This window comes from Phodopus roborovskii, unplaced genomic scaffold (assembly GCF_943737965.1).
Source record: "Phodopus roborovskii unplaced genomic scaffold, PHOROB, whole genome shotgun sequence".
NCBI classification, from domain to species: Eukaryota; Metazoa; Chordata; class Mammalia; order Rodentia; family Cricetidae; genus Phodopus; species Phodopus roborovskii.
Genome location: NW_026125506.1, coordinates 4,179,721 through 4,193,581, shown reverse-complemented (window position 1 = coordinate 4,193,581; position 13,861 = coordinate 4,179,721). Strand labels below are relative to the sequence as shown.

The 13,861-nt window shown below is 51.1% G+C and overlaps 1 protein-coding gene across 1 annotated transcript in view; it reads right to left on the bottom strand.

The window, feature by feature from the left end:
- Ankrd13a (ankyrin repeat domain 13A) overlaps nucleotides 1-13,861 on the bottom strand; it is a 28,609-nt gene continuing 14,748 nt past the window's right edge. Inside the window, exons 5-15 of the mRNA XM_051176509.1 lie at nucleotides 13,507-13,650; nucleotides 12,555-12,744; nucleotides 9,132-9,198; nucleotides 8,029-8,110; nucleotides 6,739-6,800; nucleotides 6,168-6,298; nucleotides 5,568-5,725; nucleotides 4,301-4,408; nucleotides 3,322-3,482; nucleotides 2,021-2,088; nucleotides 1-1,527 (exon numbers count right to left, since the gene is read on the bottom strand). Coding sequence (XP_051032466.1) covers nucleotides 1,332-1,527; nucleotides 2,021-2,088; nucleotides 3,322-3,482; nucleotides 4,301-4,408; nucleotides 5,568-5,725; nucleotides 6,168-6,298; nucleotides 6,739-6,800; nucleotides 8,029-8,110; nucleotides 9,132-9,198; nucleotides 12,555-12,744; nucleotides 13,507-13,650 — 1,367 coding nt within the window. The 3' untranslated portion in view covers nucleotides 1-1,331. The remainder of the gene's footprint in view (nucleotides 1,528-2,020; nucleotides 2,089-3,321; nucleotides 3,483-4,300; nucleotides 4,409-5,567; nucleotides 5,726-6,167; nucleotides 6,299-6,738; nucleotides 6,801-8,028; nucleotides 8,111-9,131; nucleotides 9,199-12,554; nucleotides 12,745-13,506; nucleotides 13,651-13,861) is intronic.

Below are 13,861 nucleotides of genomic sequence, written 5' to 3'. Positions count from 1 at the left end.
TTCTTTTTGTCTAAGAACATTTTACTGGCAACAGTGACATTTCTGGGGACCGTGGATTCTCTTCCTGTCCCCAGAGGAAGCATAACAGGAAACAGACGCAAAACGGGAAGGTAATTTACCGTGTGATCAGCACAGCCTGTGGGGGAATGCCTGCACCGAGTGATAGGTGCAGCGTGCCCTTGGCTGTGTTCCCCAGGGGCGGTCTGTTATGCAGTAGGTATTTACAGGAGGGTTAGACAAAATAGTTAACTACTAAACGTATCCAAAAAAGGCCTGAGAAAATCTGGTTAAATGCATAACCTTGTATTGCTACTGATGGGAGTAGTCATTTTTATATCTTTTAAAAATAATAAAAAGATTCTGTTAAAAAATATATTTATCCAGAAAGACGTTGCTTTGAACTCTAAAAAGCAATGAGGAGTCGTCACTTTTCCCTTTTGAATGAAGAGCCTCTACTCCATGTTAGCTCCCTTCTGGTTTCAAGTCCATCGGGTCCTCTCTAACAACGCTAGGCCATGTGCTGGCTCTCCCCGGTGGGAAATCCTTCACAGGAGCAGGCAACGCCACAGTGGCTAGGTTCTCTGCTGTCCAGTGGTTTGGTCAGCTTGCCTGCTATGAGAACCAGCCATGGATTCCCCTAGCTGACACTCCAAGGACAGGATTAGCTGCCTTCGGTTTAGCCTGGAGGATGCTGCTCCCAAAGGAACTCCCTTATGGACTCAAATCAGGTCCTCAATGTGTGGAGCGAGGTGGCTGGAAACTATTAATAATTTTTAAGGCTAAGGCAACATCCGTGGTCATTTGTATATCTTAATTTGATGCAAATAGTTAGCCATAATCTAAAATAGATCCTGTACATATCCTCTTAGCTGGGGTAAAGGGCGTGGAGCAGGGCAGAGATGGGGAGGAGTAACGGCCATGTCCTAGGAACCCTAGAGGAAGGGGAAATGAGGGCAGCAGAACCCGTTTCTTTGGTGAACACTCTACAAAGGCTGCTGCTCTCGTGTAGAAAAAGCACCCTGACTCTGCAGTCATTGTTATCATGTCTGACTAAGGTGTATCTGTAACTGCAGGGCTTGGCGTCTCTGTCTAAAGCTGGTAGTAAAAATGTGACCGACAGCTAATGGAAGAAGGTGGGGATGCTCTCCTCCCGTCAGCCTGGAGATGGGGCCTGCCAGTGCTCCCCTTCTCCACTCCGGGGAGTTCCTGGTCCTGCACCTTTGCATAAGGCAGGGGCAGCTGCTGTCTGCAGGAAGTGTAGGCCCCCTGCCTAGGGTCTCAGCTGACGAAGCACTCCCGTGCAGCCCAGAGCAGCCCCTGGACAGAAATGTCTATTTCTCAGTGAGTGACAGCTGCAAGACTTGCTGGAGTTCAGCCTCTTCCTCCTGGAGCCTTAGCTCCTGTTCCGCCAGCTCTTTGGCAGACAGCTCCATGGCCAGCTGCAGGTCGCTATCAAAACGGCTCGACTCACTGAGGGCACCTGGGCACGGACCTTCCATGGTGGTTAGGAGGCTCTCCTGGATGGCCCTAGGGGGGGAACGGGATAGAGTTAACTCTATCCTGGAGGCAGCGACGGCAAGCACATTCTCAGTGATTCTTATGAGCACACTACCCAGCATTCCTGATGCACGATGCTGAGTCACCCAGTTTAAGCTGTGAATGGGTGAATGGGACTTCGGTCCTGTTGGAAAGCACAGTGAGGGGCCTGACTCACATAGGAAAAGGAGCCACTCTGCAGTCTCCAACCATCTTTAACCCTCACCCAGCCAGATCTGCAGTCTCACGTTACAGAAGACCAAGCCAATCAGAAACCATTTACCCAGTGCTTGGCTTCGAGCAGCCCTAACCTGTGAAGCAGGCAGTACTCGGCCCAGAGCTGGTTTAATGAGTAACCAGGAGAAGAAGCAGGAAGCCGACTCTCAAATCTGCCACTGAGCATGGCCACACAGATGACCGGTATCAAGTGCCCGTGCCAGCCCAGGTTTGATAAAGGCCCCATCAGGACAAGTCCCATAGTTACCTCTCATACTGGGCTTCATAGCTGGGGCTGGGGCTGATCCCTCCATTTGAGGCTGGTCCTGAAAGGTCCTGGCAAAAACAAATGATGGGCATGAACAACCTCATAGAAGGGAATGGTTGCCAAAAGGACCAGGAAACGAACATAGTGAGAACAAAATGTACAGTATTCACGTGTCACTGACTGCTGTGTGGGCGGGCACGCACAGTGACAGTTAGGTCCCGCATGGAACGGGGCATCAGACTTCCCAGACTTTACATAGTTCTAGTCTGGAACCACTACCCTTGGGCAACAGTCAGACCCAGGCAGGGCATGCTTTACAGACAAACTGAGAAGACATAGTTCAGGGTTTGTTGACTGGACTCTAGCTACTGTCCTCGTCAGAGTTACCAAGGATTTACAGCTACTGGGAGAGCAAAGCTAAGCTCATTTGCATGGGGAGAGGAGGCACTGGCAGCTTTGTGTAAAAGCAGATAGCCTCACCCAAAAAAGTAAATACCAACCAACTTGCAGCCCACCCATCCCCACCCCCAAATGAGGGCTGGGAGAGACTCAGGGTTGAAGAGCACTGGCTGCTCTTCCAGGACTCAGGTTTGGCTCCCAGCACCACATGGCAGCTCACAACCGTCTCTACCTCAGTTCCAGGGGATCCAACACTCTAATGGCCGCCTCAGGCACCAGACACAGACATACATACATGCTGGAAAGACACCCATATGCATTAAAAATTAATGAAAAAGAAGCTCACAGGCTCGCAGAGCAGGAGCTATTTCACCAAGAATTCCCAGCAGGCTCTGCCCGAGCTAGGGGCAGCAACAGGACGACCACAGGCCAGGGAGTGCGAGAGCCGCCTCCAGGAACCGCAGAAGCCGCAGGAGGGAGGGGACAAGAGGGAGGGGAGGGGCGGAACCGCAGCTGCTCTGCTCTTAGCTCTGACTGAGAGGCACAAAGACTCCTCAAATGGGAAAAAGAAAACTGTCTCAGCAACCGTTACACAATGACTGTCGTCTTTGGGGGGCAGGGATGCAAGTCCACATCGCCGTAACTGAGACTACTGACATAAATAAACGCACCAGCAGTTCTAGTCATAACACACTGAAAAATACACAAGAGCTACACTGGAAAACTTGAGTTAAAGGGACCTTGCCATAAAGACACCTTATGAACGGTGCCAGCTGGGGTACCGCGAAAAGACCTGCACAAACACCATGAACATGCCGTCTTGTTAGGGAAAGTCTGAGTGGGGTGGGGAGGGGCGAGAAAGGGAGAGTGAGGAGGAGGTGAGCATCCTGCTGACAGCCCACCTGGCTCCTGCTGGACTCCAACAGGCTCTGCTGGATGGCAAACTGCATTATTTCATAGTCCTCATCTTGGAGACGCACGTCCCTGCCATTGTCTTGAACATGATAGGACTCAGGGATTTCAAACACAGACTGATCAACCTCGAAGTTTGTGACCTCGGAAGCTGAAAGACAAGGACAACTGTCCAGTGTTTTTACTCACTACAATCAATTCAGACCGTTTTGTTTCCAGTTTGCTTTCTGTTTCTTTTAATGAGACAGGATCTACGTTAACTCAAGCTGGCCTCAAACTCAAACCATAGCCCAGGCTGGCTGCAAACACAACCCTCCTGTCTCATACTACGGTGTGTTTTCATGACATGGGGATCTTACTGAAATGCTCATGCTGACTTCACAGTCCTATACTCAAATCCTCCTGCCTCGGCCTCCAGGTGCTGGGGATACAGGCATTAATTACTGCACCCAGCTTGAAAACATTTCAAATTAAAAGAAGGAAACCAGTCACAGCCCAGGAGCCAGTGTGTAGCTGCCTGCATGGGACAGAGCTTCCAGCGTGTGAGGCTCTCGGTTCTGTAGCTCAGTGCTGTGAGTAATAAAATGTAAAAGATGAAAGTAGTCTGTATCGGTTTGCTATTGGAAGACTTCAAAAGAACAACTGTGGTAGTGAAATTCAGCAGACACAGTTTTCCGTTGTGCCTTGATTTTTCTTGGTGGAAAACTAACATGTTATCATAACACAAACTTGGTGGGCTGTAGAGAGATCGAGCAGGAGGCTCTTCTCCCTAACGGAGCCAACGGACCGACCTGAAGCCGTGGCTGAGATGTATTCCCTTCCTCCTCCAGTTGTCCCAAGTCCTTGTCACAGCGACAAAACTGATTCAGTACCCACATTTAATGTAAACTTTCCCTTGCGCATCCCAGACTGCCTGCACGTGTTTGGTGAGCCGGGCTTTTAAAGCTCATTGCAGCCTTTGGGCTGTACCTGTGTCGGCCTGGGCCCCTTCCACACCCTGGCTCTCTTCGGCGGTGCTGCAGCCGTTAACATTTCCAAATGTGATCCGCGCGTTCAGAACGTGGAACAGGGGGATCTCTGGCAAAGGAAGAGCCTGTCAGTAGATGTCACTGAGAACCAGGCACTGGCTCACACTTTACCTGCAGGGTCCCTTCAGTTCCTGCACCCCCCCCACATACACACCCAGTCCACAGATAGGAAAACTGAGACTGAGTCAGACCCAGGTGAAGAACTTCCTCCTGGATCACAGCAAGTGGTCATCAAGACAGGAGTCAAGTGTCATGGACCAAAAAGAGCCTTGCCCACGCCTGCACGTGTCAGATGCCTTCATTCACATTCAATAATTAGCAGTGAGGGGTGAATCTAGTGAATCTAGGAGCGCGCACACACACACACACACACACACACACACACACGAAATTACCAAAGTATTAATAAATAATTCAAAATAATCTGAAAGTTTCAAATAAAATTACCCAATCTGAAGTTTGCTTACATTAAAGGTGTGACATTAAAACAAGAATTCATATTCTTTATTTTCGGGGGAGGAGAGGTGTGTTGCTGTGGTTTTTGGGATAGGCCTTATAACGTAGTTCTGGCCTGCCTGGAACTCACTATGTAGACCAGGCTGGCCTCAGTGCATACACACCCCCTGCCTGTCTGCTGGGCACTGGGATCACAGGCACGGGCCACCACTACTGGCCCTTCTTGTGACTGTTTGCTGGTACCGTCTGCCCAGGCTCCAAATCCAATCAAGCCCGGGGATAACTCTGGCCTCCTCCATTCTGATTACCACATGCAAACTTGTTCTTTTTGTTTTCTGAGACACAGTCTCTCTATGTAACCCTGGCTAGCTGAGAACTCACAGAGATCCACCTGCCTGTCTCTGAGTGCTGAAATTAAGGATGTGTGCCAACACACTTGCCCATTTTTTTTTTAATGTTACTGGTTTTGGGGTATTTCCTCCTCCACTCTTTTTGACAGGTCTCTCTACATAGCCCTGGCTGTCTTAGAACTCAGTATGTAGACCAGCCTGGCCTCAAACTCACAGAAACCCACCTGTCTCTGTCTCTGAGTGCTGGGTCTAAAGGCATGCACCACTACACCCTGCTGCTAATTTCTCCCTAATATGTTCCATTTCCCGGAAGCACATTTGGATCCTAACAAACAGGCAAACCATCGCATTTAAGCACATTTGGATCCTAACAAACAGGCAAACCATCGCATCTAAGCACACCTATTTTGACCGGGAATCCAGGTGGAAAGTCCAGTTTGATAAAGTCTCGCAGTCTCGCAAAATGAGCACTGGTTCGCGCCATGAGGTCGATGATGGGAATGACCTGTTCCACCAGGGAGAGTGGGAACTCTTCACACATCCACAGCGTAGCTTTAAACCTGCAGGGTTTGACAGAGTGAGGGCTGAAGCCACCTCCCCTGACTGGGAGAGGCAGGTCACTGCTAGTCCACAGGCTAGACAGCACCTTCTGGAACCCCCAGGCCTCCTCATCCCTGCACTCAGGACTTGAGAGGGACCGGAACTCTGAGGAAGTCAGGTCCCTGAGTATGACAATGGAGGGAATGCGCCCGCCAGCGCTTCGTCTGATCCACTGAGATTTACTGGCAGGGAATAGAATATAAACACAGAACAAAGTTGCTCTCCTATCTGTCCCCTATGACAAAGGCTAAGCAGAGAGCCATCAACTGTTGGATGTTGTCAGGTTAAGTAATTTCAACACTGCCTTTAAAGGAAAGGGGTAGGCATGGCCAAACCCACCCTGACAGTGCAATTTCAGATGGTCCCAGAGGTGAACACGACAGAAAGCACATCTCTACTTACTTTTGTGTTCTAATCGTAAGCTCTTTTGGCCTTCCAATGTCCCTGTCTTTCAGATCAAAGTCTTCATCAAAGTACTCATCGGGTGTGATGGCCGTGGGGTTGTTTACGGTGGCACACTCCGTAGTGAGGTCCTGCTGAGCCAGAAATCAGGAGAGTCAGGGCTGCCCACTCCACCGTGCAGCCCCACAATGGGCCTCACTAGTGTTATGTCAATGCATGAGCAAGCAAGTCTGCCAGCCTTCCCGGGTGAGGCCACACCCTCTTCCCAGCTTTATTCCCAGGTATAGAAGACAGAACCATGTGAGTGGGTGTGGGTTTGGAAGCTGGTGTCCACTGCACCGAATGCTTGCTGAGCGAGCATAGAGCCCTATGCCTGTCTCAAGAGCCATACTCAGAGAAGGCCCCTGCTTATCAGACAAGAGAGAGCCCAATTCTAGGACCTACCCTTCCTCCAAAATCTTCATTTTTCAATGCCTCACTCATCTAATTCTCTCGCAAAAGAATGTCCTATCTGTAATACAGCCTGGGAGCCAGGTCACGTGACCTAGTCAGGATCCTGTCTTCAACTCACCCCTTGAGCACCAAACTGATGTTCCACAGTTCCCAGCAGAGACTCCAGTGGATTCCGGTCCTCTAGAGAGGAGGGAAGATCAAGAGAATCAAAACCACCCACAAGGTGAGTTTATCCTTAGAGTATCTTCTCTTTAGGAGCTTTAGCCTGGGGGACCATTTTAAGAATCCATGGTATTGCCATGGAAGCTGCTATTATATATGGTTTTTTTTGTTTTGTTTTTTTGTTTGTTTTTTTCGTTTTTTGAGACAGGGTTTCTCTGTATGGCTTTGGAGCCTGTCCTGGAACTATCCCTATAGACTTGAGGCAGGCCTCAAACTCACAGAGATCCGCCTGCTTCTGCCTCCCGAGTGCTGGGATTAAAGGCGTGCACCACCAATGCCCGGCTGTTATATATGATTAACCGTCATCAATTAGGGAAATGAAAAACCAGGAAGAAGAATTCAAGCACAGAGTTGAGCACCTGGCTTAGGGGACAGCAGCGGGGTGTGGCTCCCTTCACCCTGGCCACTCAGTGCTGTGCTCTGGCTCTAGCCTGCCCGCCTAGAGCACAGCTGGTGGCCAAGTCACCGCCTGCACTCCCTAGATGTTTGCATGTGGCAACTCATCTGACCCTCGCGGTGGCTGCACGAATGGCCCGGCACCACCTCCACTTAACTACACAGGCAAGGGAGGTCTACAGCAGGGACCGGTTCACAAGGCCACAGAGCTGGCAACGCCGTGGCTTTAGTAACCACATATCCATGGCGAGTCGGCCGGGAGCCCAAGTTCCATGAAAATGCCATCCCTGTAATGGAGGCAGAGTCACTTATCCCAGTGGAAATACCCCAACATCTCCTCAGTCCGTTTTTGTTGTTATTGTTGCTGCTGCTAAAGCCAACAGTTAGGTATTTGCAATGACACACAGACAAGCCCTTGCAAATGGCTTTAATTACAACTCAAACCAATTGTGAAAAACTCCAAGAATGAGTCAAACTAAGGAAGTTTTTACAAAGGAAAGATAAAGTTTGCATGTCCAAACACATTCACCCCAAACTAGACTAAAACTCTGTTCTAGACCAGTGGTTCTCAACCTGTGGGTCGGTGCCACTTTAGGGGCTAAACGACCTCCACAGGGGTTGCCGAAGACCAACAGAACACACAAGTTTACATTGTGACAGTAGCAAAACTACTGTTATGAAAATAATGTCATGGTGGGGGTCACCACAGCACGGGGAACGTGTTAGGGTCGCCGCCTCAGGAAGGTTGAGGAGCTCTGCTCACACACGGGGGGGGGGGGGCAGCGATTACCTTTGTACCTCTTCTTTTCCTCCTCTGTCAGGTGTTCTGTGCGGATTCTGGTTATCACACTCACATTGTTCACTGTGTAAACCTCGAGAGATGTGTGCAAGAGACAACAATGATACAGGGAAGCAAAGGCCAAGCCCAGCGAGGCCAAGAACGCTGAAGCAGAAACCAAGCAATCCCAGCAAAATAAAAGTGAGACTCGGCCAGCACCCCAGTCCCCTCCGGGTGGGGAGACAGCTGCCACCTGGGGCCCTGAACATGGCAGCAGTCACTTGCCCTTCCTACACGCCCTTCTTCTGCTAAGGGGGCTCAGCAGGTACCCTGCACACACGGTTGGTTCCCCAGGGCCCCTCTTGCTCCTAACCCTGCTGCCTCTTGTGACCTGCGGCGCTCGGCTAACTACTGACTTAGCTGAACCCAGGGAGGCCAGAGACCACCAGCATACTTTTGACTGACACAAGGAAAAGGCTGCTACCTGCTACCCTGGCAGGGTAAGCGGCGTTCTCAATGCTGCCCGAGGGTGGGGCTGCTGTGTGCTGACAGCTGCTGTTTCTAAATGCAGCTTGCTGAGCATGGAGGAGCTGGTTTTGCTCACTCAAGAGGCCAGCAGAAGACCCTACAGCATCTGGCTCCTTCCATCCCCGCTGCGCACCAAGGAGAGTCCAGCAAATGGCCTGTCAGCTGATAAAGAGCCAGATGATGGACAGGGTCCTACGATTACAGTGCTTTCTCTGATCGCTGGGGGGAAGGACTGGTCTTCTAAAAACTGAGACAGTGTCAGCTCTAGCGTCAGCTGAACTTAATAAAGACTCACAGACGCCACTGACTGCATGGTACCCTCTTTAAAAAGATGCACCGAGGACATTTAATGCAAAAAGTAGAATAAAGGGACGGCTTGCTTGTTCCTCTTTGGGGAAGCTACGGACCTGCTCAGGGCATGCGACACCACTCTCTGAAAACCATGAAGACTGGACGCCCAGCAAGAGACACTTTAGAATTATCCCCAGGGTCCTCTGGCACAGGGGCACGGGACAATTAGAACAGATTCCTCATTTGCATAGCAGCTACAAAGCTATAACAATCTTATTTTAAGAGTTTCCTTTTACCTTTGCTTCGTAACCATTAACAACTTCTGCTTTATCTGTCCTCCAGCCCCAGAATCCGGATTTAGTTCTGATAAAAAGTGAACACCACAAATTTCCACATGTACAATATGCCATTAGAGTTCACCCCTGCAGCTTTACACACATTTCCACACGTACACTATGCCATCAGAGTTCACCCCTGCAGCTTCGCAGTCCCAGCTTGTTAGTCAAGGACACTGGAGAGCATGGTCCCATTGTCCACAAAAGGATGCTACCCGTGACAGATGGCTTAGACATGCCCCACCCGCCTCCCACAATTATCAGTCAATCTGCCTCACTCCAGGCAAAGAAAGCTGGCACTCTTGGCTTCTAAACAGGGACTGCCAGCACAGGGACAAAGGTGGCATTTGTTGGACAGCTATCCTAAAGACATGAGTGACGATGACCGGTGTCCAAAGTCTTGCTTGCTACAAGGAGGTATCTGGGTCAGAGCATTTATCTGGGTTATCTACTGCAGGCTGGGGTGTAAGAGCGTCCATCTCCATCCAGGAATCCTCAGAAGTGAAGCCCAGAGCTCCCCACCTCTGGGAGAAAGGCAGATGGAGTAGGAATGCTGAGGGTGGAGAAGGCCTTTAAAGCTTTCCCAATGACAGCAGAGTCGCGTGTCCATCGTGTCAGGCAGAGTACCAGGGAAGGACGGAGTGACTTTTCAGCCCAGCCACTGATTCCAATCTGTGGGCGGATTCTGAGATAGCCCAGGGCCTGCGCAGTCACAGTGCAGCACGGGCTGTGTGCTCAGAAACCCAGTTACAGGGCTACACACGTCTGGGGGAAACCCATTCAGGGTCCAAGAACAGCCTCTAGGTTCTGATTACCTTTCTTTTATGTGTTCTCTTTTAAAGACAGAATGTTACTATGTGTGCCAGGCTTGACCCAAGCTTGTGAGCCTCTTGCCGGTGAGAGGTCCCCATCTCTCCTGGGTGTGATTTGCCCTGGGAGGTGTTTCCCCTCAGGAGATAACCAGCACCGCCATTGTCTAAGACATCCCATCCTTGCTTTGCCTGGCACTGTAAGGAGCTGTCAGAAGTCTACCCTTTGCTCTGTCTGACCGAGAGAAGTGGACACAGGAAGTTCAGAGAACAGTGGCAGGTTAGCCAAGTCACAAAAGCAGAGAGCAGCCTTCACTTCTGTTTCTGGCTTCCTTTCTAACGGAATTTGGTAAATCCAATCAGGGGACATAATGAGTTTTATGTCTGTTTTAACCCATCATAAAAGGAAGACCCATGGATGTTAATTCTCCTCTTGGGTGTCTGCAATTAGTGCAACAAGACCCACACAGCAAGGCATGGAGTCCTAACGGGATTACGGCAAATGCTGGCTACTCTAGTTAACACGGCACCAGCAAGAACATCGGCTAGGGACCAAGCCACAGCTCTTGCTGTCACCAATAGCAAAAATCAAGATATTCCTTTTAGCTAACTGACTCATTCCTCAGCTCCTTATTCTTGCAGACAACAATGGTGTCTAACTGTTGCTTGCAGACACCTGGCATGAAGTGTGCTGAGACCCGCTCTGCTCCAGGCTGCGTAGGTGCGACTGACCGGTTTCTCCACGCTCAGCGCAGCCCACATTTGCTCTGGCGCCACCCTGGCTTCTGTACCCCCGCCCCCTCCCGCCCTCTGCAATGCCACTGTGACGTGAGCCGAGTTACACTGCTCAGTGTCGGTGTCACCTATTGTAAGCCCAGCTGCGATGACTCCTTGTGCCCCGTTAGCTCTGTATGCACAGGCGCCACAGGCGTCTAAAGATGACAGAGCAGCCAGTCTCCTCCTGTCTGTCCCACCTGACACCAACGCACCAAAGGCCACTTGCAGGCACCGTGACTGCACAATTTAAAGGCAGCTCTGAAGTGGTAGGGATTTGGGGTGGGGGGATATGGCATAGCATAATCTTCCAGAAAAAGCGTGCGGTCCCAAGTGTGACCAGTGCATGCATACCGCTCGCCTTGGCTCATCAGGGAGGGTGGTGGCGATTTGTACGCTTTAAACTCCTGGTACAGACCCAGGGAAAGGACCACAAAGAGCCACACTCGTCACTGTTCACATATCTGTGAGTTGGCAAATCTCACACTCGGGAACAGCTCAGATCTCTGTTTATGCCTAAGTGCACTGACCACGCAGAACTGAACAACAGCTCTCAGCCCACTGTCACATCAGGAAAGCCAGCTTGGGCTGTCCCAAAACCCTGCCTGCCACCACACGGACACACACGGTCCCCTCGCCCTCAGTACCACGGAAGGTACTCGCTTCCCACCTGCACTCCGTGGACTAACGCCAGAGCAGCGCACAGGCCCCAGATAAGCACACTTGGTGGCAAACAATGGCTCTAACAATCCCACTGGGGGGGATCACAGGGAGCTACGACCTTAGGGTCGCAGGGCTGGGGTGGCAGGGCTCAGGAGCTTATTCTTCCAGCTGAGGGAACTGGAGAGCTGGGCCATTTGCCCACAGCCACTGCTGTCCATCGGTGCAATCATCTCTGGGACAGGCTGTGGGGTGGCAATGGCCTCCGCCACTCTAAAGCCTCACACTGAAGGGCCTCCCTGGAGAGGCACACGGAAACCTAGAGACATCTAGAAAGATCCCTGTGGGTGATCCCACAGTCAGTCCCTAACCCTCAATGTCCCTAGGAGCCTGGTAAGAGGACTTGCTTCTTCAGGAATCCAGCTCCTACTTCCAAAGCAGAAGCAGCCCCCAGACACACAGGCTGCATGTCCTAGCCCGTTACAGACATCTGCTTCCGTAGCTTTATTTAAACAAAAAGAAAGGGCAATTTAGATTTGACTAAGGAGACATGTCAGGGTTTTTCGCCACTTGTGTATTGGAAATGGAAGGAAACAATTTAAAGATATCAGTTAGCATGGTCAGGGAGAGGAATTCCTAGATCCAGAAGTGTTCAGATTAGCTCGGGTCACAATAAGTCACAGGCAGCTGGATGTGACACCCTAGGCAAACTCCAAGGATGCTGCAGACCTCCTTGGCTTGTTATACTCCACACTAGAGACATGTGACAGTTTCTATGTCCTTCATCCCCGCAGGTGGATGCTGCGAACAGTGTGTCGTTGGGGCGGACCAAGGCACAGGCCTCTCTGGAGAACTGTTCTCACAGGACCTGGAAAGAATGGCCGCCCCTCACAGTCTTTTACACAGCTGGGCCTCACAGGTGGTGGGGAGGGGCTACAATACATTATAGTGAGTATAAATGCAACTGCCTAATGCCAACAGAGTTCAGTGCAATGTCAACGCTGATTCTAGCTTCGGGAAAGTCACATTCCAGGGAACCCACAAGACAGTGCCCACAGAAACACACAATGCAGTCACAACTCCAGTTATGCCATTAATGAAGCAGTCCCCAGACTAGATGGGAAACGGGTCTAACCCCTACCTTTCAAAGGCAATATTCTTAGTGTCGAGGCTGGTGTTGATGACTGGGCTTGTGAGCCGCCGCTCAACCTCCCTGCTTTTTGGCTTCATGAGGTCCAGGGTGAGGCGCTCCATTTCTTGGGAAAGATCGAAGTGTTCAGTGGTGACCACTCTGTCATCGTGGTTGACTTCTATCAACTCCGCCCAGTTGTCTGTTAACGAGAGCGCCCGGGTGAGGAGAAAGCCAGCAATGCCACGCGCACCCCTGACCCCTCACATGCACTGCGGGCAAACCTCCAGAGCACTTGTCCCCTGCTCCCCCAGATGCTGGAGACAGCCAGCGCTCAGGTGACAGGAAGCGTACCCATCACCACTGAGCACCTCACCTCTAAGATTCCTGACTACTGACCGGTTCTCCTGGTACAGTGTTTGTCTGGCCAGCTCTCTATAACTCTAGGAGACCCCAGAACATGGAGATTTTAGTTTTCATTAGCAACACATTTCACCTGTGACCTTTAGGAGACATTGCTGCAGAGTTCATGTAAATGGTCTGTGCACCGCTCTGGCAAGCAATACTCCTCTTCCCCTTCACTAGCAGAGTCCTGCCCAATTATGAAGGGAATACGGAATGGCACAGACAGAGACGTCTACTCCAAGGCGCAGGAAAGTGAGTTACCGCCCGTGTGACAGACAACTGGTGTAAAGCCATGAATGGAATGAGCAGCCGGCCCATGTCCAGATGAGAGGGTGAAGAGCCGAACAGCTAATTACAGCAGCCACAAAGGCGAGGGACTGAGCAGATGAAAGCATTCGGACAGCTGCTGGGCACGGTGGTGCACACCTCTACCCCAGAGCCAGCCCGGTCCACAAGGAGAGCGCCAGGGCAACCAGGCGACACAGAAGACCGAGTCTCAGTGACATCAAAGTGACCGCGGCTTGGCTTGAGTAGGGCTGACTACGCTGGAGTCGCTCACCTCCTCCCTTAAATATGAAGCTCCGTCTCCCTCTTATCCAGCTCCTGTTGTCGAACCCCAGCAAAGTGATATCCACACGCAGCTTGGCCCCACTCTTCCAGATGCGACAGACATCGCTCGGGCATATTCTAGAAACCAAGGGCACTGCAGGAGAGAGGCACATTACTGAGGAGGTCACGGATTCAGCAGAGTGGGAGAGCCAGGGACTCGGGGCTCTGCCGGCAGTAAACGGAGCAGATGGCTAGTTAGGTCTTGACTGTCAAACACAACGGGGCTGCTCCCTTCACACCTGTAAAGGAACTCATCATGAAAACTAGAAATGGAGCTGGGCAAGGTGAAGCCTGCCTCTACTCAG